Source organism: Salvelinus alpinus, chromosome 7, assembly GCF_045679555.1.
Source record: "Salvelinus alpinus chromosome 7, SLU_Salpinus.1, whole genome shotgun sequence".
NCBI classification, from domain to species: domain Eukaryota; kingdom Metazoa; phylum Chordata; class Actinopteri; order Salmoniformes; family Salmonidae; genus Salvelinus; species Salvelinus alpinus.
In genome coordinates this window covers 15,723,021-15,746,126 of record NC_092092.1, presented here as the reverse complement: position 1 = coordinate 15,746,126, position 23,106 = coordinate 15,723,021, and the positions used below count along the sequence as shown (strand labels likewise).

The 23,106-nt window shown below is 51.5% G+C and overlaps 1 protein-coding gene across 1 annotated transcript in view; it reads right to left on the bottom strand.

The window, feature by feature from the left end:
• The window catches only part of LOC139580533 (protein jagged-1b-like), a 173,087-nt gene that overhangs the window by 84,320 nt on the left and 65,661 nt on the right, over window positions 1-23,106 (bottom strand). Inside the window, exons 9-12 of the mRNA XM_071409310.1 lie at window positions 21,909-22,022; window positions 21,315-21,428; window positions 6,955-7,001; window positions 2,284-2,457 (exon numbers count right to left, since the gene is read on the bottom strand). Coding sequence (XP_071265411.1) covers window positions 2,284-2,457; window positions 6,955-7,001; window positions 21,315-21,428; window positions 21,909-22,022 — 449 coding nt within the window. The remainder of the gene's footprint in view (window positions 1-2,283; window positions 2,458-6,954; window positions 7,002-21,314; window positions 21,429-21,908; window positions 22,023-23,106) is intronic.

The following is a 23,106-nucleotide window of genomic DNA, read 5'->3' as shown; positions in this document are numbered from 1 at the left end:
TGCACAGATTCTGTCAGACCTGGGCCCTGACAGTAAATCTCAGTAAGACCAAAATAATGGTGTTCCAAAAAAGGTCCAGTCGCCAGGACCACAAATTCCATCTAGACACCGTTGCCCTAGAGCACACAAAAAACTATACATACCTCGGCCTAAACATCAGCACCACAGGTAGCTTCCACAGAGCTGTGAACGATCTGAGAGACAAGGCAAGAAGGGCATTCTATGCCATCAAAAGGAACATAAATTTCAACATACCAATTAGGATCTGGCTAAAAATACTTGAATCAGTCATAGAGCCCATTGCCCTTTATGGTTGTGAGGTCTGGGGTCCGCTCACCAACCAAGATTTCACAAAATGGGACAAACACCAAATTGAGACTCTGCATGCAGAATTCTGCAAAAATATCCTCCGTGTACAACGTAGAACACCAAATAATGCATGCAGAGCAGAATTAGGCCGATACCCACTAATTATCAAAATCCAGAAAAGAGCCGTTAAATTCTACAACCACCTAAAAGGAAGCGATTCCCAAACCTTCCATAACAAAGCCATCACCTACAGAGAGATGAACCTGGAGAAGAGTCCCCTAAGCAAGCTGGTCCTAGGGCTCTGTTCACAAACACAAACACACCCCACAGAGCCCCAGGACAACAGCACAATTAGACCCAACCAAATCATGAGAAAACAAAAAGATAATTACTTGACACATTGGAAAGAATTAACAAAAAAACAGAGCAAACTAGAATGCTATTTGGCCCTAAACAGAGAGTACACAGTGGCAGAATACCTGACCACTGTGACTGACCCAAACTTAAGGAAAGCTTTGACTATGTACAGACTCAGTGAGCATAGCCTTGCTATTGAGAAAGGCCGCCGTAGGCAGACATGGCTCTCAAGAGAAGACAGGCTATGTGCTCACTGCCCACAAAATGAGGTGGAAACTGAGCTGCACTTCCTAACCTCCTGCCCAATGTATGACCATATTAGAGAGACATATTTCCCTCAGATTACACAGATCCACAAAGAATTTGAAAACAAATCCAATTTTGATAAACTCCCATATCTACTGGGTGAAATTCCACAGTGTGCCATCACAGCAGCAAGATTTGTGACCTGTTGCCACAAGAAAAGGGCAACCAGTGAAGAACAAACACCATTGTAAATACAACCCATATTTATGCTTATTTATTTTAACTTGTGTGCTTTAACCATTTGTACATTGTTACAACACTGTATATATATAATATGACATTTGTAATGTCTTTCTTGTTTTGAAACTTCTGTATGTGTAATGTTTACTGTTAATTTGTATTGTTTATTTCACTTTTGTGTATTATCTACCTCACTTGCTTTGGCAATGTTAACACATGTTTCCCATGCCAATAAAGCCCCTTGAATTGAATTGAATTGAATTGAGAGAGAGAGAGAGAGAGAGAGAGAGAGAGAGAGAGAGAGAGAGAGAGAGAGCGAGAGAGACACAGAGAGAGAGAGACACACACAGAGACAGAGACAGACAGAGACACACAGACAGAGAGACAGCGACAGGGAGAGAGAGACAGAGAGAGGGAGAAAGACAGAGAGACACACACAGAGACAGAGAGACAGAGACAGAGACAGAGACAGACAGACAGACAGACAGACAGACAGACAGACAGACAGACAGACAGACAGAGAGAGAGAGAGAGAGAGAGAGAGAGAAAGAGAGAGAGAGAGAGAGAGAGAGAGAGAGTGAGACCTAATACCTAACATATCATCCCAGCCAACAGCATCCTCCCCATTGGAGCCAGCCAATAACCAGCCACACAGAGAGAGAAGCCCTCAAAGGAAGGGAGAGAAGTCGGAGACATAAGATACTTCCTCAGAGAGTCTGGGTTTAAACCCTGAGGAATGTCTCCAACACACAGAAGCAGCCAGGAGATCAGCTTTACAAAGCCTTTAAACATCAGTGAACAACCGTCATGGTGGTTGGAGGGCAGAGGAGGAAGACCGGCCAATCACACCAGAGATAAAGCAATCTACAGTCATGGTGTTTGGAGGGCAGAGGAGGAAGACCGGCCAATCACACCAGAGATAAAGCAATCTTGAGTCATGTTCATTTGGGCATGCAATAGAAAATGTTTTAAAACATTTTGCAACGGAAAATCTGTACAAGTGTTTCTTATTGGAAAATTCCAGGTAGTCCCTCCCTATTTTAGTACATGTTTCTCTGTTTGATGCCTGAGTTAGAAAGCAGTATGGAGGAAGGGGAAGGGGGAAGGGTTTGAGCGTTGCACAATGCTCACTTGGCAGACATGTCCGGAGAAGCCGGCCACACAGAGGCAGGTGAATCCGTGGACCTGGTCTTGGCACCGCCCGCCATTCAGACAGGGGGCGCCGGCACATTCATCCACATCTCTCTCACAGTGGCCTCCAGAGTAACCCGCAGGACACACACAGCTGTACCCGTTCACCAGGTCCTGTTAGAGACAAACATAAAGGGGTCATTAGAGAACCATAACGGGTTCATTAGAGAACCATAAAGGGTGTCATTAGAGAACCATAACGGGTTCATTAGACAACCATAAAGGGTGTCATTAGAGAACCATAACGGGTTCATTAGAGAACCATAACGGGGTCATTAGAGAACCATAAAGGGTTCATTAGAGAACCATAACGGGTTCATTAGAGAACCATAAAGGGTGTCATTAGAGAACCATAACGGGTTCATTAGACAACCATAAAGGGTGTCATTAGAGAACCATAACGGGTTCATTAGAGAACCATAACGGGGTCATTAGAGAACCATAAAGGGTTCATTAGAGAACCATAACGGGTTCATTAGACAACCATAAAGGGTGTCATTAGAGAACCATAACGGGTTCATTAGAGAACCATAAAGGGGTCATTAGAGAACCATAACGGGTTCATTAGAGAACCATAAAGGGTGTCATTAGAGAACCATAACGGGTTCATTAGACAACCATAAAGGGTGTCATTAGAGAACCATAACGGGTTCATTAGAGAACCATAAAGGGGTCATTAGAGAACCATAACGAGTTCATTAGAGAACCATAAAGGGGTCATTAGAGAACCATAACGGGTTCATTAGACAACCATAAAGGGTTCATTAGAGAACCATGACGGTTCATTAGAGAACCATAAAGGGGTCATTAGAGAACCATAAAGGGTGTCATTAGAGAACCATAAAGGGTTAATTAGAGAACCATAAAGGATTCATTAGAGAACCATGACGGGTTCATTAGAGAACCATAAAGGATTCATTAGAGAACCATGACGGGTTCATTAGAGAACCATAAAGGGTTCATTAGAGAACCATAACGGGTTCATTAGAGAACCATGACGGGTTCATTAGAGAACCATGACGGGTTCATTAGAGAACCATGACGGGTTCATTAGAGAACCATGACGGGTTCATTAGAGAACCATGACGGGTTCATTAGGGTGGTGGTGGAAGACGGGACAATAACAGCTTGAGGAACAGAATCACAAATCCTTCAACAATCATATCAACACATTGGCTCACACTCAACACAATAATGTTTATGGTAATTTAATCTAGTGTGGTCATGAAATTCCCTCTCCTCGTTTCTCAATCTCTATACCCTTCTACCTCTCCTTCCCTCTCCCCTTTCCTTAGTTACCAACCTCTCCTTCCCTCTCCCCGTTCCTTAGTTACCAACCTCTCCCTCCCTCTCCCCTTTCCTTAGTTACCAACCTCTCCTTCCCTCTCCCCGTTCCTTAGTTACCAACCTCTCCCTCCCTCTCCCCTTTCCTTAGTTACCAACCCCACTGAACCCAATGACTCCCCCTCGCTCTCTTCGTCCTGCCTCCCCCTCCCTCCCTCTCTTCGTCCTGCCTCTCCCTCCCTCTCTTCGTCCTGCCTGCCTCCCCCTCCCTCTCTTCGTCCTGCCTCTCCCTCCCTCCCTCTCTTCGTCCTGCCTCCCCCTCCATCCCTCTCTTCGTCCTCCCTGCCTCCCCCTCCCTCCCTCTCTTCGTCCTGCCTCCCCCTCCCTCTCTTCGTCCTGCCTCTCCCTCCTTCCCTCTCTTCGTCCTGCCTCCCCCTCCCTCCCTCTCTTCGTCCTGCCTGCCTCCCCCTCCCTCTCTTCGTCCTGCCTCTCCCTCCTTCCCTCTCTTCGTCCTGCCTCCCCCTCCCTCTCTTCGTCCTGCCTCCCCCTCCCTCTCTTCGTCCTGCCTGCCTCCCCCTCCCTCCCTCTCTTCGTCCTGCCTCTCCCTCCCTCCCTCTCTTCGTCCTGCCTCCCCCTCCCTCCCTCTCTTTGTCCTGCCTGCCTCCCCCTCCCTCTCTTCATCCTGCCTGCCTCCCCCTCCCTCTCTTCGTCCTGCCTCCCCCTCCCTCTCTTCATCCTGCCTGCCTCCCCCTCCCTCTCTTCGTCCTGCCTGCCTCTCCCTCCCTCTCTTCCGACTCCCTGCCTCTCCCTCCCTCTCTTCGTCCTGCCTCCCCCTCCCTCCCTCTCTTCGTCCTCCCTGCCTCCCCCTCCCTCCCTCTCTTCGTCCTGCCTGCCCCTCCCTCCCTCTCTTCGTCCTGCCTCCCCCTCCCTCCCTCTCTTCGTCCTCCCTGCCTCCCCCTCCCTCTCTTCGTCCTGCTTGCCTCCCCCTCCCTCTCTTCGTCCTGCCTGCCTCCCCCTCCCTCTCTTCGTCCTGCCTGCCTCTCCCTCCCTCTCTTCGTCCTGCCTCCCCCTCCCTCCCCTCTCCAACCCACTGCCTCCCCCTCCCTCTCTTCGTCCTGCCTCTCCCTCCCTCCCTCCCTCTCTTCGTCCTGCCTGCCTCTCCCTCCCTCTCTTCGTCCTGCCTCCCCCTCCCTCTCTTCGTCCTGCCTGCCTCTCCCTCCCTCTCTTCGTCCTCCCTGCCTCTCCCTCCCTCCCTCTCTTCGTCCTGCCTCTCCCTCCCTCCCTCTCTTCGTCCTGCCTCTCCCTCCCTCCCTCTCTTCGTCCTGCCTCTCCCTCCCTCCCTCCCTCTCTTCGCCCTGCCTCTCCCTCCCTCCCTCTCTTCGTCCTGCCTCTCCCTCCCTCCCTCTCTTCGTCCTGCCTGCCTCTCCCTCCCTCCCTCTCTTTGTCCTGCCTGCCTCGCCCTCCCTCTCTTCGTCCTACCTCTCCCTCCCTCTCTTCGTCCTGCCTCTCCCTCCCTCCCTCTCTTCGTCCTGCCTGCCTCGCCCTCCCTCTCTTCGTCCTACCTCTCCCTCCCTCTCTTCGTCCTGCCTCTCCCTGCCTCCCTCTCTTCGTCCTGCCTCTCCCTCCCTCCCTCTCTTCGTCTTGCCTCCCCCTCCCTCTCTTCGTCCTGCCTGCCTCCCCCTCCCTCTCTTTGTCCTGCCTGCCTCCCCCTCCCTCTCTTCGTCCTGCCTCTCCCTCCCTCCCTCTCTTCGTCCTGCCTGCCTCTCCTTCCCTCTCTTCGTCCTGCCTGCCTCTCCTTCCCTCTCTTCGTCCTGCCTCCCCCTCCCTCTCTTCGTCCTGCCTGCCTCTCCCTCCCTCTCTTCGTCCTCCCTGCCTCTCCCTCTCTTCATCCTGCCTCTCCCTCCCTCCCTCTCTTCGTCCTGCCTCTCCCTCCCTCCTTCCCTCTCTTCGTCCTGCCTCTCCTTCCCTCCCTCTCTTCGTCCTGCCTCTCCCTCCCTCCCTCTCTTCGTCCTGCCTGCCTCTCCCTCCCTCCCTCTCTTCGTCCTGCCTGCCTCGCCCTCCCTCTCTTCGTCCTGCCTCTCCCTCCCTCTCTTCGTCCTGCCTCTCCCTCCCTCCCTCTATTCGTCCTGCCTGCCTCTCCCTCCCTCTCTTCGTCCTGCCTCTCCCTCCCTCCCTCCCCTCTCCAACCCACTGCCTCCATTCTTCATTTCATTGAGGGATTCCAGAACAACTTTATAACTCAACAGGGTGTTCAGCTTCCACAGAAAAAATGCTTCACAACAGTTTGTTATTTATTTTAAATCTGTAAATGAGTTTGAGGAAGGAAAAGAAACCAGGACAAAAAGACAAGCTAAACATTACCACGTGTCTGATATCACAGACAGATTTATGTCATTCATGTCGATTCCCAAACCTTCCATAACAAAGCCATCACCTACAGAGAGATTAACCTGGAGAAGAGTCACCTAAGCAAGCTGGTCCTGGGGCTCTGTTCACAAACACAAACACACCCCACAGAGCCCCAGGACAGCAACACAATTAGACCCAACCAAGTCATGAGAAAACAAAAAGATAATTTACTTGATACATTGGAAAGAATTAACAAAAAAACTGAGCAAACTAGAATGCTATTTGGCCTAAACAGAATACCTGACCACTGTGACTGACCCAAACTTAAGGAAAGCTTTGACTATGTACAGACTCAGTGAGCATAGCCTTGCTATTGAGAAAGGCCACCGTAGGCAGACCTGGCTCTCAAGAGAAGACAGGCTATGTGCACACTGCCCACATAATGAGGTGGAAACTGAGCTCCAATTCCTAACCTCCTGCCAAATGTATGACCATAATAGAGACACATATTTCCCTCAGATTACACAGATACACAAAGAATTCGAAAACAAACCCGATTTTGATAAACTCCCATATCTACTGGGTGAAATACCACAGTGTGCCATCACAGCAGCAAGATTTGTGACCTGTTGTCACAAGAAAAGGGCAACCAGTGAAGAACAAACACCATTGTAAATACAACCCATATTTATGCTTATTTATTTTCCCTTTTGTACTTTAACTATTTGCACATCATTACAACACTGTATATATACATAATATGACATTTTTAAATGTCTTTATTATTTTGGAATTTCTGTGAGTGTAATGTTTACTGTTCATTTTTATTGTTTATTTCACTTTTGTAAATTATCTACTTCACTTGCTTTGGCAATGTTAACATATGTTCCCCATGTCAATAAAGCCCCTTGAATTGAAATTGAATTGTAGAGAGAGCTAGAGACACAGAGAGGGAGAGAAGAGAGAGAGACAACCTACCCTGCAGGTTCCTCCGTGCTGACACTGGTCCTTGCAGTCGTTGAGGTCTACACAGGAAAACAAAGATGATGTATCAGGTGTTATCTACTAGCATGTATTAAACAAGATAATCAAGATACACAGGAAAACAAAGATGGTGTATCAGGTGTTATCTACTAGCATGTATTAAACAAGATAATCAAGATACACAGGAAAACAAAGATGGTGTATCAGGTGTTATCTACTAACATGTATTAAACAAGATAATCAAGATACACAGGAAAACAAAGATGGTGTATCAGGAGTTATCTACTAGCATGTATTAAACAAGATAATCAAGATACACAGGAAAACAAAGATGGTGTATCAGGTGTTATGTAGTGCCCTACTACCCTGTATGCCCTAGTCCTTATGTAGTGCCCTACTACCCTGTATGCCCTAGTCCTTATGTAGTGCCCTACTACCCTGTATGCCCTAGTCCTTATGTAGTGCCCTACTACCCTGTAGACCCTAGTCCTTATGTAGTGCCCTACTACCCTCTGGACCCTTGTCCTTATGTAGTGCCCTATTACCCTGTATGCCCTAGTCCTTATGTAGTGCCCTACTACCCTCTGGGCCCTAGTCCTTATGTAGTGCCATATTACCCTGTATGCCCTAGTCCTTATGTAGTGCCCTACTACCCCCTGGGCCCTAGTCCTATTGTAGTGCCCTACTACCCTGTAGGCCCTAGTCCTTATGTAGTGCCCTACTACCCTGTAGACCCTAGTCCTTATGTAGTGCCCTACTACCCTGTAGACCCTAGTCCTTATGTAGTGCCCTACTACCCTCTGGACCCTTGTCCTTATGTAGTGCCCTACTACCCTGTAGACCCTAGTCCTTATGTAGTGCCCTACTACCCTGTAGACCCTAGTCCTTATGTAGTGCCCTACTACCCTCTGGGCCCTAGTCCTTATGTAGTGCCCTACTACCCTGTAGGCCCTAGTCCTTATGTAGTGCCCTACTACCCTCAGGGCCCTAGTCCTTATGTAGTGCCCTACTACCATCTGGGCCCTAGTCCTTATGTAGTGCCCTACAACCCGCTGGGCCCTAGTCCTTATGTAGTGCCCTACTACCCTGTATGCCCTAGTCCTTATGTAGTGCCCTACTACCCTGTATACCCTAGTCCTTATGTAGTGCCCTACTACCCTGTAGACCCTAGTCCTTATGTAGTGCCCTACTACCCTGTAGGCCCTAGTCCTTATGTAGTGCCCTACTACCCTCTGGGCCCTAGTCCTTATGTAGTGCCCTACTACCCTGTGAACCCTAGTCCTTATGTAGTGCCCTACTACCCTGTAGACCCTAGTCCTTATGTAGTGCCCTACTACCCTGTAGACCCTAGTCCTTATGTAGTGCCCTACTACCCTCTGGACCCTAGTCCTTATGTAGTGCCCTACTACCCTCTGGGCCCTAGTCCTTATGTAGTACCCTACTACCCTGTGTAGACCCTAGTCCTTATGTAGTCCCCTACTACCCTGTAGACCCTAGTCCTTATGTAGTGCCCTACTACCCTGTAGACCCTAGTCCTTATGTAGTGCCCTACTACCCTCTGGGCCCTAGTCCTTATGTAGTGCCCTACTACCCTCTGGGCCCTAGTCCTTATGTAGTGCCCTACTACCCTCTGGGCCCTAGTCCTTATGTAGTGCCCTACTACCCTCTGGGCCCTAGTCCTTATGTAGTGCCCTACTACCCTCTGAACCCTAGTCCTTATGTAGTGCCCTACTACCCTGTATGCCCTAGTCCTTATGTAGTGCCCTACTACCCTGTAGACCCTAGTCCTTATGTAGTGCCCTACTACCCTGTAGACCCTAGTCCTTATGTAGTGCCCTACTACCCTGTAGACCCTAGTCCTTATGTAGTGCCCTACTACCCTGTAGACCCTAGTCCTTATGTAGTGCCCTACTACCCTGTGAACCCTACTCCTTATGTAGTGCCCTACTACCCTGTAGACCCTAGTCCTTATGTAGTGCCCTACTACCCTCTGGGCCCTAGTCCTTATGTAGTGCCCTACTACCCTGTAGACCCTAGTCCTTATGTAGTGCCCTACTACCCTGTAGACCCTAGTCCTTATGTAGTGCCCTACTACCCTGTAGACCCTAGTCCTTATGTAGTGCCCTACTACCCTGTAGACCCTAGTCCTTATGTAGTGCCCTACTACCCTGTAGACCCTAGTCCTTATGTAGTGCCCTACTACCCTCTGGGCCCTAGTCCTTATGTAGTGCCCTACTACCCTCTGGGCGCTAGTCCTTATGTAGTGCCCTACTACCCTCTGGGCCCTAGTCCTTATGTAGTGCCCTACTACCCTCTGGGCCCTAGTCCTTATGTAGTGCCCTACTACCCTCTGGGCCCTAGTCTTTATGTAGTGCCCTACTACCCTCTGGGCCCTAGTCCTTATGTAGTGCCCTACTACCCTGTAGACCCTAGTCCTTATGTAGTGCCCTACTACCCTGTAGACCCTAGTCCTTATGTAGTGCCCTACTACCCTGTGAACCCTAGTCCTTATGTAGTGCCCTACTACCCTGTAGACCCTAGTCCTTATGTAGTGCCCTACTACCCTCTGGGCCCTAGTCCTTATGTAGTGCCCTACTACCCTGTAGACCCTAGTCCTTATGTAGTGCCCTACTACCCTGTAGACCCTAGTCCTTATGTAGTGCCCTACTACCCTGTAGACCCTAGTCCTTATGTAGTGCCCTACTACCCTGTAGACCCTAGTCCTTATGTAGTGCCCTACTACCCTCTGGGCCCTAGTCCTTATGTAGTGCCCTACTACCCTCTGGGCCCTAGTCCTTATGTAGTGCCCTACTACCCTCTGGGCCCTAGTCCTTATGTAGTGCCCTACTACCCTCTGGGCCCTAGTCCTTATGTAGTGCCCTACTACCCTCTGAACCCTAGTCCTTATGTAGTGCCCTACTACCCTGTATGCCCTAGTCCTTATGTAGTGCCCTACTACCCTGTAGACCCTAGTCCTTATGTAGTGCCCTACTACCCTGTAGACCCTAGTCCTTATGTAGTGCCCTACTACCCTCTGGGCCCTAGTCCTTATGTAGTGCCCTACTACCCTGTAGACCCTAGTCCTTATGTAGTGCCCTACTACCCTCTGGGCCCTAGTCCTTATGTAGTGCCCTACTACCCTGTAGGCCCTAGTCCTTATGTAGTGCCCTACTACCCTCAGGGCCCTAGTCCTTATGTAGTGCCCTACTACCATCTGGGCCCTAGTCCTTATGTAGTGCCCTACAACCCGCTGGGCCCTAGTCCTTATGTAGTGCCCTACTACCCTGTATGCCCTAGTCCTTATGTAGTGCCCTACTACCCTGTATACCCTAGTCCTTATGTAGTGCCCTACTACCCTCTGGGCCCTAGTCCTTATGTAGTACCCTACTACCCTGTGTAGACCCTAGTCCTTATGTAGTCCCCTACTACCCTGTAGACCCTAGTCCTTATGTAGTGCCCTACTACCCTGTAGACCCTAGTCCTTATGTAGTGCCCTACTACCCTGTGGGCCCTAGTCCTTATGTAGTGCCCTACTACCCTCTGGGCCCTAGTCCTTATGTAGTGCCCTACTACCCTCTGGGCCCTAGTCCTTATGTAGTGCCCTACTACCCTCTGGGCCCTAGTCCTTATGTAGTGCCCTACTACCCTCTGAACCCTAGTCCTTATGTAGTGCCCTACTACCCTGTATGCCCTAGTCCTTATGTAGTGCCCTACTACCCTGTAGACCCTAGTCCTTATGTAGTGCCCTACTACCCTGTAGACCCTAGTCCTTATGTAGTGCCCTACTACCCTGTAGACCCTAGTCCTTATGTAGTGCCCTACTACCCTGTAGACCCTAGTCCTTATGTAGTGCCCTACTACCCTGTGAACCCTACTCCTTATGTAGTGCCCTACTACCCTGTAGACCCTAGTCCTTATGTAGTGCCCTACTACCCTCTGGGCCCTAGTCCTTATGTAGTGCCCTACTACCCTGTAGACCCTAGTCCTTATGTAGTGCCCTACTACCCTGTAGACCCTAGTCCTTATGTAGTGCCCTACTACCCTGTAGACCCTAGTCCTTATGTAGTGCCCTACTACCCTGTAGACCCTAGTCCTTATGTAGTGCCCTACTACCCTGTAGACCCTAGTCCTTATGTAGTGCCCTACTACCCTCTGGGCCCTAGTCCTTATGTAGTGCCCTACTACCCTCTGGGCGCTAGTCCTTATGTAGTGCCCTACTACCCTCTGGGCCCTAGTCCTTATGTAGTGCCCTACTACCCTCTGGGCCCTAGTCCTTATGTAGTGCCCTACTACCCTCTGGGCCCTAGTCTTTATGTAGTGCCCTACTACCCTCTGGGCCCTAGTCCTTATGTAGTGCCCTACTACCCTGTAGACCCTAGTCCTTATGTAGTGCCCTACTACCCTGTAGACCCTAGTCCTTATGTAGTGCCCTACTACCCTGTGAACCCTAGTCCTTATGTAGTGCCCTACTACCCTGTAGACCCTAGTCCTTATGTAGTGCCCTACTACCCTCTGGGCCCTAGTCCTTATGTAGTGCCCTACTACCCTGTAGACCCTAGTCCTTATGTAGTGCCCTACTACCCTGTAGACCCTAGTCCTTATGTAGTGCCCTACTACCCTGTAGACCCTAGTCCTTATGTAGTGCCCTACTACCCTGTAGACCCTAGTCCTTATGTAGTGCCCTACTACCCTCTGGGCCCTAGTCCTTATGTAGTGCCCTACTACCCTCTGGGCCCTAGTCCTTATGTAGTGCCCTACTACCCTCTGGGCCCTAGTCCTTATGTAGTGCCCTACTACCCTCTGGGCCCTAGTCCTTATGTAGTGCCCTACTACCCTCTGAACCCTAGTCCTTATGTAGTGCCCTACTACCCTGTATGCCCTAGTCCTTATGTAGTGCCCTACTACCCTGTAGACCCTAGTCCTTATGTAGTGCCCTACTACCCTGTAGACCCTAGTCCTTATGTAGTGCCCTACTACCCTCTGGGCCCTAGTCCTTATGTAGTGCCCTACTACCCTGTAGACCCTAGTCCTTATGTAGTGCCCTACTACCCTGTGAACCCTAGTCCTTATGTAGTGCCCTACTACCCTGTAGACCCTAGTCCTTATGTAGTGCCCTACTACCCTCTGGGCCCTAGTCCTTATGTAGTGCCCTACTACCCTGTAGACCCTAGTCCTTATGTAGTGCCCTACTACCCTGTAGACCCTAGTCCTTATGTAGTGCCCTACTACCCTGTAGACCCTAGTCCTTATGTAGTGCCCTACTACCCTGTAGACCCTAGTCCTTATGTAGTGCCCTACTACCCTGTAGACCCTAGTCCTTATGTAGTGCCCTACTACCCTCTGGGCCCTAGTCCTTATGTAGTGCCCTACTACCCTCTGGGCCCTAGTCCTTATGTAGTGCCCTACTACCCTCTGGGCCCTAGTCCTTATGTAGTGCCCTACTACCCTCTGGGCCCTAGTCCTTATGTAGTGCCCTACTACCCTCTGGGCCCTAGTTTTTATGTAGTGCCCTACTACCCTCTGGGCCCTAGTCCTTATGTAGTGCCCTACTACCCTCTGAACCCTAGTCCTTATGTAGTGCCCTACTACCCTCTGAACCCTAGTCCTTATGTAGTGCCCTACTACCCTCTGGGCCCTAGTCCTTATGTAGTGCCCTACTACCCTCTGGGCCCTAGTCCTTATGTAGTGCCCTACTACCCTCTGAACCCTAGTCCTTATGTAGTGCCCTACTAACCTGTAGACCCTAGTCCTTATGTAGTGCCCTACTACCCTGTATACCCTAGTCCTTATGTAGTGCCCTACTACCCTCTGGGCCCTAGTCCTTATGTAGTGCCCTACTACCCTGTATGCCCTAGTCCTTATGTAGTGCCCTACTACCCTGTATGCCCTAGTCCTTATGTAGTGCCCTACTACCCTCTGGGCCCTAGTCCTTATGTAGTGCCCTACTACCCTGTAGGCCCTAGTCCTTATGTAGTGCCCTACTACCCTGTATACCCTAGTCCTTATGTAGTGCCCTACTACCCTCTGGACCCTAGTCCTTATGTAGTGCCCTACTACCCTGTAGGCCCTAGTCCTTATGTAGTGCCCTACTACCCTGTAGACCCTAGTCCTTATGTAGTGCCCTACTACCCTGTAGACCCTAGTCCTTATGTAGTGCCCTACTACCCTCTGGGCCCTAGTCCTTATGTAGTGCCCTACTACCCTGTAGACCCTAGTCCTTATGTAGTGCCCTACTACCCTGTAGGCCCTAGTCCTTATGTAGTGCCCTACTACCCTGTAGACCCTAGTCCTTATGTAGTGCCCTACTACCCTCTGGGCCCTAGTCCTTATGTAGTGCCCTACTACCCTCTGGGCCCTAGTCCTTATGTAGTGCCCTACTACCCTCTGGGCCCTAGTCCTTATGTAGTGCCCTACTACCCTCTGGGCCCTAGTCCTTATGTAGTGCCCTACTACCCTCTGGGCCCCAGTCTTTATGTAGTGCCCTACTACCCTCTGGGCCCTAGTCCTTATGTAGTGCCCTACTACACTCTGGGCCCTAGTCCTTATGTAGTGCCCTACTACCCTCTGGGCCCTAGTCCTTATGTAGTGTCCTACTACCCTCTGAACCCTAGTCCTTATGTAGTGCCCTACTACCCTCTGGGCCCTAGTCTTTATGTAGTGCCCTACTACCCTCTGGGCCCTAGTCCTTATGTAGTGCCCTACTACCCTCTGGGCCCTAGTCCTTATGTAGTGCCCTACTACCCTCTGGGCCCTAGTCCTTATGTAGTGCCCTACTACCCTCTGAACCCTAGTCCTTATGTAGTGCCCTACTACCCTGTAGACCCTAGTCCTTATGTAGTGCCCTACTACCCTGTATACCCTAGTCCTTATGTAGTGCCCTACTACCCTCTGGGCCCTAGTCCTTATGTAGTGCCCTACTACCCTGTATGCCCTAGTCCTTATGTAGTGCCCTACTACCCTGTATGCCCTAGTCCTTATGTAGTGCCCTACTACCCTCTGGGCCCTAGTCCTTATGTAGTGCCCTACTACCCTGTAGGCCCTAGTCCTTATGTAGTGCCCTACTACCCTGTATACCCTAGTCCTTATGTAGTGCCCTACTACCCTCTGGACCCTAGTCCTTATGTAGTGCCCTACTACCCTGTAGGCCCTAGTCCTTATGTAGTGCCCTACTACCCTGTAGACCCTAGTCCTTATGTAGTGCCCTACTACCCTCTGGGCCCTAGTCCTTATGTAGTGCCCTACTACCCTGTAGACCCTAGTCCTTATGTAGTGCCCTACTACCCTGAAGGCCCTAGTCCTTATGTAGTGCCCTACTACCCTGTAGACCCTAGTCCTTATGTAGTGCCCTACTACCCTCTGGGCCCTAGTCCTTATGTAGTGCCCTACTACCCTGTAGACCCTAGTCCTTATGTAGTGCCCTACTACCGTCTGGACCCTAGTCCTTATGTAGTGCCCTACTACCCTCTGGGCCCTAGTCCTTATGTAGTGCCCTACTACCGTCTGGACCCTAGTCCTTATGTAGTGCCCTACTACCCTCTGGGCCCTAGTCCTTATGTAGTGCCCTACTACCCTGTAGACCCTAGTCCTTATGTAGTGCCCTACTACCCTCTGGGCCCTAGTCCTTATGTAGTGCCCTACTACCCTCTGAACCCTAGTCCTTATGTAGTGCCCTACTACCCTGTATGCCCTAGTCCTTATGTAGTGCCCTACTACCCTGTAGACCCTAGTCCTTATGTAGTGCCCTGCTACCCTGTGAACCCTAGTCCTTATGTAGTGCCCTACTACCCTGTAGACCCTAGTCCTTATGTAGTGCCCTACTACCCTCTGGGCCCTAGTCCTTATGTAGTGCCCTACTACCCTGTAGACCCTAGTCCTTATGTAGTGCCCTACTACCCTGTAGACCCTAGTCCTTATGTAGTGCCCTACTACCCTGTAGACCCTAGTCCTTATGTAGTGCCCTACTACCCTGTAGACCCTAGTCCTTATGTAGTGCCCTACTACCCTCTGGGCCCTAGTCCTTATGTAGTGCCCTACTACCCTCTGGGCCCTAGTCAAATCAAATCAAATCAAATTTTATTAGTCACATACACATGGTTAGCAGATGTTAATGCGAGTGTAGCGAAATGCTTGTGCTTCTAGTTCCGACAATGCAGTAATAACCAACAGTAATCTAACCTAACAATTCCACACTACTACCTTACACACACACACAAGTGTAAAGGGATAAAGAATATGTACATAAAGATATATGAATGAGTGGTGGTACAGAACGGCATGGCAGATGCAGTAGATGGTATAGAGTACGGTATATACATATGAGATGAGTACTGTAGGGTATGTAAACATAAAGTGGCATAGTTTAAAGTGGCTAGTGGTACATGTATTGCATAAAGATGGCAAGATGCAGTAGATGATATAGAGTACAGTATATATACATATGAGATGGGTAATGTAGGGTATGTAAACATTGTATTAAGTGGCATTGCTTAAAGTGGCTAGTGGTACATTTTTACATAATTTCCATCAATTCCCATTTTTAAAGTGGCTGGAGTTGAGTCAGTATGTTGGCAGCGGCCGCTAAATGTTAGTGGTGGCTGTTTAACAGTCTGATGGCCTTGAGATAGAAGCTGTTTTTCAGTCTCTCGGTCCCTGCTTTGATGCACCTGTACTGACCTCGCCTTCTGGATGATAGCGGGGTGAACAGGCAGTGGCTTGGGTGGTTGTTGTCCTTGATGATCTTTATGGCCTTCCTGTGACATCGGGTGGTGTAGGTGTCCTGGAGGGCAGGTAGTTTGCCCCTGGTGATGCGTTCTGCAGACCTCACTACCCTCTGGAGAGCCTTACGGTTGTGGGCGGAGCAGTTGCCGTACCAGGCGGTGATACAGCCCGACAGGATGCTCTCGATTGTGCATCTGTAGAAGTTTGTGAGTGCTTTTGGTGACAAGCCGAATTTCTTCAGCCTCCTGAGGTTGAAGAGGCGCTGCTGCGCCTTCTTCACAACGCTGTCTGTGTGGGTGGACCAGTTCAGTTTGTCCGTGATGTGTACACCGAGGAACTTAAAACTTTCCACCTTCTCCACTACTGACCCGTCGATGTGGATAGGGGGGTGCTCCCTCTGCTGTTTCCTGAAGTCCACAATCATCTCCTTTGTTTTGTTGACGTTGAGTATGAGGTTATTTTCCTGACACCACACTCCGAGGGCCCTCACCTCCTCCCTGTAGGCCGTCTCGTCGTTGTTGGTGATCAAGCCTACCACTGTAGTGTCATCCGCAAACTTGATGATTGAGTTGGAGGCGTGCATGGCCACGCAGTCGTGGGTGAACAGGGAGTACAGGAGAGGGCTCAGAACGCACCCTTGTGGGGCCCCAGTGTTGAGGATCAGCGGGGTGGAGATGTTGTTACCTACCCTCACCACCTGGGGGCGGCCCGTCAGGAAGTCCAGGACCCAGTTGCACAGGGCGGGGTCGAGACCCAGGGTCTCGAGCTTGATGACGAGTTTGGAGGGTACTATGGTGTTAAATGCTGAGCTGTAATCGATGAACAGCATTCTCACATGGGTATTCCTCTTGTCCAGATGGGTTAGGGCAGTGTGCAGTGTGGTTGCGATTGCGTCGTCTGTGGACCTATTGGGTCGGTAAGCAAATTGGAGTGGGTCTAGGGTGTCCGGTAGGGTGGAGGTGATATGGTCCTTGACTAGTCTCTCAAAGCACTTCATGATGACGGAAGTGAGTGCTACGGGGCGGTAGTCGTTTAGCTCAGTTACCTTAGCTTTCTTGGGAACAGGAACAATGGTGGCCCTCTTGAAGCATGTGGGAACAGCAGACTGGGATAAGGATTGATTGAATATGTCCGTAAACACACCAGCCAGCTGGTCTGCGCATGCTCTGAGGACGCGGCTGGGAATGCCGTCTGGGCCTGCAGCCTTGCGAGGGTTAACACGTTTAAATGTTTTACTCACCTCGGCTGCAGTGAAGGAGAGCCCGCAGGTTTTGGTAGGGGGCCGTGTCAGTGGCACTGTATTGTCCTCAAAGCGGGCAAAAAAGTTGTTTAGCCTGTCTGGGAGCAAGACATCCTGGTCCTCGACGGGGCTGGTTTTCTTTTTGTAATCCGTGATTGACTGTAGACCCTGCCACATACCTCTTGTGTCTGAGCTGTTGAATTTCGACTCGATTTTGTCTCTGTACTGAGACTTAGCCTGTTTGATTGCCTTGCGGAGAGAATAGCTACACTGTTTGTATTCGGTCATGCTTCCGGTCACCTTGCCCTGGTTAAAAGCAGTGGTTCGCGCTTTCAGTTTCACGCGAATGCTGCCGTCAATCCACGGTTTCTGGTTTGGGAATGTTTTTATCGTTGCTGTGGGTACGACATCGTCAATGCACTTCCTAATGAACTCGCTCACCGAATCAGCATATTCGTCAATATTGTTGTTGGACGCGATGCGGAACATATTCCAATCCGCGTGATCGAAGCAGTCTTGAAGCGTGGATTCAGATTGGTCGGACCAGCGTTGAACAGACCTGAGCGCGGGAGCTTGTTGTTTGAGTTTTTGTTTGTAGGCTGGAATCAACAAAATGGAGTCGTGGTCAGCTTTTCCGAAAGGGGGGCGGGGGAGGGCTTTATAAGCGTCGCGGAAATTAGTATAACAATGGTCTAGTGTTTTTCCAGCCCTGGTAGCACAATCGATATGCTGATAGAATTTAGGGAGTTTTGTTTTTAGATTAGCCTTGTTAAAATCCCCAGCTACGATGAATGCAGCCTCAGGGTGTGTGGTTTCCAGTTTACAAAGAGTCAGATAAAGTTCGTTCAGGGCCATCGATGTGTCTGCTTGGGGGGGAATGTATACGGCTGTGATTATGATTGACGAGAATTCCCTTGGTAGATAATGCGGTCGACATTTGATTGTGAGGAGTTCTAGATCAGGTGAACAGAACGACTTGAGTTCTTGTGTGTTGTTATGATGATCACACCACTTCTCGTTAATCATAAGGCATACCCCCCCGCCCCTCTTCTTACCGGAAAGATGTTTGTTTCTGTCGGCGCGATGCATGAAGAAACCAGCTGGCTGCACCGACTCCGTTAGCGTCCCTTGAGTTAGCCATGTTTCCGTGAAGCAGAGCACGTTGCAATCCCTGATGTCTCTCTGGAATGCTACCCGTGCTCGGATTTCATCAACCTTATTGTCAAGAGACTGGACATTGGCGAGTAGTATGCTAGGGAGTGGAGCGCGATGTGCCCGTCTCCGAAGCCTGACCACGAGACCGCCACGTTTTCCCCTTTTTCGGCGTCGCACAGGGTCGCCGGCTGGGATCAGATCCATTGTATTGTGTGGAAGGCAAAACACTGGATCCGTTTCGGGAAAGTCATATTCCTGGTAGGAACGATGATGAGTTGACGTTAATCGTATATTCAGTAGTTCCTCCCGACTGTATGTAATGAAACCTAAGATTACCCGGGGTACCGATGTAAGAAATAACACGTAAAAAAACAAAATACTGCATATTTTCCAAGGAACACGGAGCGAGGCAGCCATCTCTTTTCGGCGCCGGAAGTCCTTATGTAGTGCCCTACTACCCTCTGGGCCCTAGTCCTTATGTAGTGCCCTACTACCCTCTGGGCCCTAGTCCTTATGTAGTGCCCTACTACCCTCTGAACCCTAGTCCTTATGTAGTGCCCTACTACCCTGTATGCCCTAGTCCTTATGTAGTGCCCTACTACCCTGTAGACCCTAGTCCTTATGTAGTGCCCTACTACCCTGTAGACCCTAGTCCTTATGTAGTGCCCTACTACCCTGTAGACCCTAGTCCTTATGTAGTGCCCTACTACCCTGTAGACCCTAGTCCTTATGTAGTGCCCTACTACCCTGTGAACCCTAGTCCTTATGTAGTGCCCTACTACCCTGTAGACCCTAGTCCTTATGTAGTGCCCTACTACCCTCTGGGCCCTAGTCCTTATGTAGTGCCCTACTACCCTGTAGACCCTAGTCCTTATGTAGTGCCCTACTACCCTGTAGACCCTAGTCCTTATGTAGTGCCCTACTACCCTGTAGACCCTAGTCCTTATGTAGTGCCCTACTACCCTGTAGACCCTAGTCCTTATGTAGTGCCCTACTACCCTGTAGACCCTAGTCCTTATGTAGTGCCCTACTACCCTCTGGGCCCTAGTCCTTATGTAGTGCCCTACTACCCTCTGGGCCCTAGTCCTTATGTAGTGCCCTACTACCCTCTGGGTCCTAGTCCTTATGTAGTGCCCTACTACCCTCTGGGCCCTAGTCCTTATGTAGTGCCCTACTACCCTCTGGGCCCTAGTTTTTATGTAGTGCCCTACTACCCTCTGGGCCCTAGTCCTTATGTAGTGCCCTACTACCCTCTGAACCCTAGTCCTTATGTAGTGCCCTACTACCCTCTGAACCCTAGTCCTTATGTAGTGCCCTACTACCCTCTGGGCCCTAGTCCTTATGTAGTGCCCTACTATCCTCTGGGCCCTAGTCCTTATGTAGTGCCCTACTACCCTCTGAACCCTAGTCCTTATGTAGTGCCCTACTAACCTGTAGACCCTAGTCCTTATGTAGTGCCCTACTACCCTGTATACCCTAGTCCTTATGTAGTGCCCTACTACCCTCTGGGCCCTAGTCCTTATGTAGTGCCCTACTACCCTGTATGCCCTAGTCCTTATGTAGTGCCCTACTACCCTGTATGCCCTAGTCCTTATGTAGTGCCCTACTACCCTCTGGGCCCTAGTCCTTATGTAGTGCCCTACTACCCTGTAGGCCCTAGTCCTTATGTAGTGCCCTACTACCCTGTATACCCTAGTCCTTATGTAGTGCCCTACTACCCTCTGGACCCTAGTCCTTATGTAGTGCCCTACTACCCTGTAGGCCCTAGTCCTTATGTAGTGCCCTACTACCCTGTAGACCCTAGTCCTTATGTAGTGCCCTACTACCCTCTGGGCCCTAGTCCTTATGTAGTGCCCTACTACCCTGTAGACCCTAGTCCTTATGTAGTGCCCTACTACCCTGTAGGCCCTAGTCCTTATGTAGTGCCCTACTACCCTGTAGACCCTAGTCCTTATGTAGTGCCCTACTACCCTCTGGGCCCTAGTCCTTATGTAGTGCCCTACTACCCTCTGGGCCCTAGTCCTTATGTAGTGCCCTACTACCCTCTGGGCCCTAGTCCTTATGTAGTGCCCTACTACCCTCTGGGCCCTAGTCCTTATGTAGTGCCCTACTACCCTCTGGGCCCCAGTCTTTATGTAGTGCCCTACTACCCTCTGAACCCTAGTCCTTATGTAGTGCCCTACTACCCTGTAGACCCTAGTCCTTATGTAGTGCCCTACTACCCTGTATACCCTAGTCCTTATGTAGTGCCCTACTACCCTCTGGGCCCTAGTCCTTATGTAGTGCCCTACTACCCTGTATGCCCTAGTCCTTATGTAGTGCCCTACTACCCTGTATACCCTAGTCCTTATGTAGTGCCCTACTACCCTCTGGACCCTAGTCCTTATGTAGTGCCCTACTACCCTGTAGGCCCTAGTCCTTATGTAGTGCCCTACTACCCTGTAGACCCTAGTCCTTATGTAGTGCCCTACTACCCTCTGGGCCCTAGTCCTTATGTAGTGCCCTACTACCCTGTAGACCCTAGTCCTTATGTAGTGCCCTACTACCCTGAAGGCCCTAGTCCTTATGTAGTGCCCTACTACCCTGTAGACCCTAGTCCTTATGTAGTGCCCTACTACCCTCTGGGCCCTAGTCCTTATGTAGTGCCCTACTACCCTGTAGACCCTAGTCCTTATGTAGTGCCCTACTACCGTCTGGACCCTAGTCCTTATGTAGTGCCCTACTACCCTCTGGGCCCTAGTCCTTATGTAGTGCCCTACTACCGTCTGGACCCTAGTCCTTATGTAGTGCCTTACTACCCTCTGGGCCCTAGTCCTTATGTAGTGCCCTACTACCCTGTAGACCCTAGTCCTTATGTAGTGCCCTACTACCCTCTGGGCCCTAGTCCTTATGTAGTGCCCTACTACCCTCTGAACCCTAGTCCTTATGTAGTGCCCTACTACCCTGTATGCCCTAGTCCTTATGTAGTGCCCTACTACCCTGTAGACCCTAGTCCTTATGTAGTGCCCTACTACCCTGTAGACCCTAGTCCTTATGTAGTGCCCTACTACCGTCTGGACCCTAGTCCTTATGTAGTGCCCTATAAAGGGAAAGGGTGCTATTTGGGCCACATAGTGAAGGATCGATTACATTTCTAACTCTGACACTATTGGGAAGTTAAGCATCTCACCGTCCCGACAGAGACAGGTGTTCTAGAGCGCCACAGCTGCAGCCAATCAGAAACAGTCTTAGTTCTACTCACTGATGTCACAGTTCAGCCCCGTCCAACCAGCGACACACTCGCAGAAGTATCCACCAATCAGGTTGCGGCAGGAGTTGGCGTTGACACAGGGCTCGCTGTCGCATTCGTTGGCATCTGGAGAGGAGGCGGATTAATACCACAGCATGGTTCGAGTGGAGACAGATAATCATCATGAGTCCACTTCCTCCGTGTTCATGAAGTACTATGTTAACGTGAAAGACACAGTGAATGAAGGCAACGGAGAAATCCAACTGAGAAAATGAGGTTGAAGAGGAGTAGAAAGAAGAGAAGAGGAAGAGAGAGAGGAGACAAGGAGAGGAGACAGGGACAGGAGAGAGGAGACAAGGAGAGGAGCCAGAGAGACAGGAGACAGAGCGAGGAGACAGAGAGGAGACAGGAGAGAGTAGACAAGGAGAGGAGCCAGAGAGACAGGAGACAGAGCGAGGAGACAGAGAGGAGACAGAGGGAGGAAACAGAAGGATGAGACAGAGTGAGGAGGCAGAGAGAGGAGACAGGAGAGAGGAGACAGGAGGGAGGAGACAGGAGAGAGGAGACAGGAGGGAGGAGACAGAGAGAATAATGTGTGTATCTCACCTATGCGACAGGTCTTGCCGGTCCACTGAGGAGGACAGTGACACTTATAAGCATGAACCAGATCCTGACAGGTCCCACCGTGGTTACAGGGGTTAGGAGAGCACTCATCAATATCTAGCGGACAGAGGAGACACAGTCATGGAGTGGTCGGTCGGTCGGTCGGTCGGTCGGTCGGTCGGTCGGTCGGTCGGTCGGTCGGTCGGTCGGTCGGTCGGTCGGTCGGTCGGTCGGTCGGTCGGTCGGTCGGTCGGTCGGTCGGTCGGTCGGTCGGTCGGTCGGTCGGTCGGTCGGTCGGTCGGTCGGTCGGTCGGTCGGTCGGTCGGTCGGTCGGTCGGTCGGTCGGTCGGTCGGTCGGTCGGTCGGTCGGTCGGTCGGTCGGTCGGTCGGTCGGTCGGTCGGTCGGTCGGTCGGTCGGTCGGTCGGTCGGTCGGTCGGTCGGTCGGTCGGTCGGTCGGTCGGTCGGTCGGTCGGTCGGTCGGTCGGTCGGTCTGGTCGGTCGGTCGGTCGGTCGGTCGGTCGGTCGGTCGGTCGGTCGGTCGGTCGGTCGGTCGGTCGGTCGGTCGGTCGGTCGGTCGGTCGGTCGGTCGGTCGGTCGGTCGGTCGGTCGGTCGGTCGGTCGGTCGGTCGGTCGGTCGGTCGGTCGGTCGGTCGGTCGGTCGGTCGGTCGGTCGGTCGGTCGGTCGGTCGGTCGGTCGGTCGGTCGGTCGGTCGGTCGGTCGGTCGGTCGGTCGGTCGGTCGGTCGGTCGGTCGGTCGGTCGGTCGGTCGGTCGGTCGGTCGGTCGGTCGGTCGGTCGGTCGGTCGGTCGGTCGGTCGGTCGGTCGGTCGGTCGGTCGGTCGGTCGGTCGGTCGGTCGGTCGGTCGGTCGGTCGGTCGGTCGGTCGGTCGGTCGGTCGGTCGGTCGGTCGGTCGGTCGGTCGGTCGGTCGGTCGGTCGGTCGGTCGGTCGGTCGGTCGGTCGGTCGGTCGGTCGGTCGGTCGGTCGGTCGGTCGGTCGGTCGGTCGGTCGGTCGGTCGGTCGGTCGGTCGGTCGGTCGGTCGGTCGGTCGGTCGGTCGGTCGGTCGGTCGGTCGGTCGGTCGGTCGGTCGGTCGGTCGGTCGGTCGGTCGGTCGGTCGGTCGGTCGGTCGGTCGGTCGGTCGGTCGGTCGGTCGGTCGGTCGGTCGGTCGGTCGGTCGGTCGGTCGGTCGGTCGGTCGGTC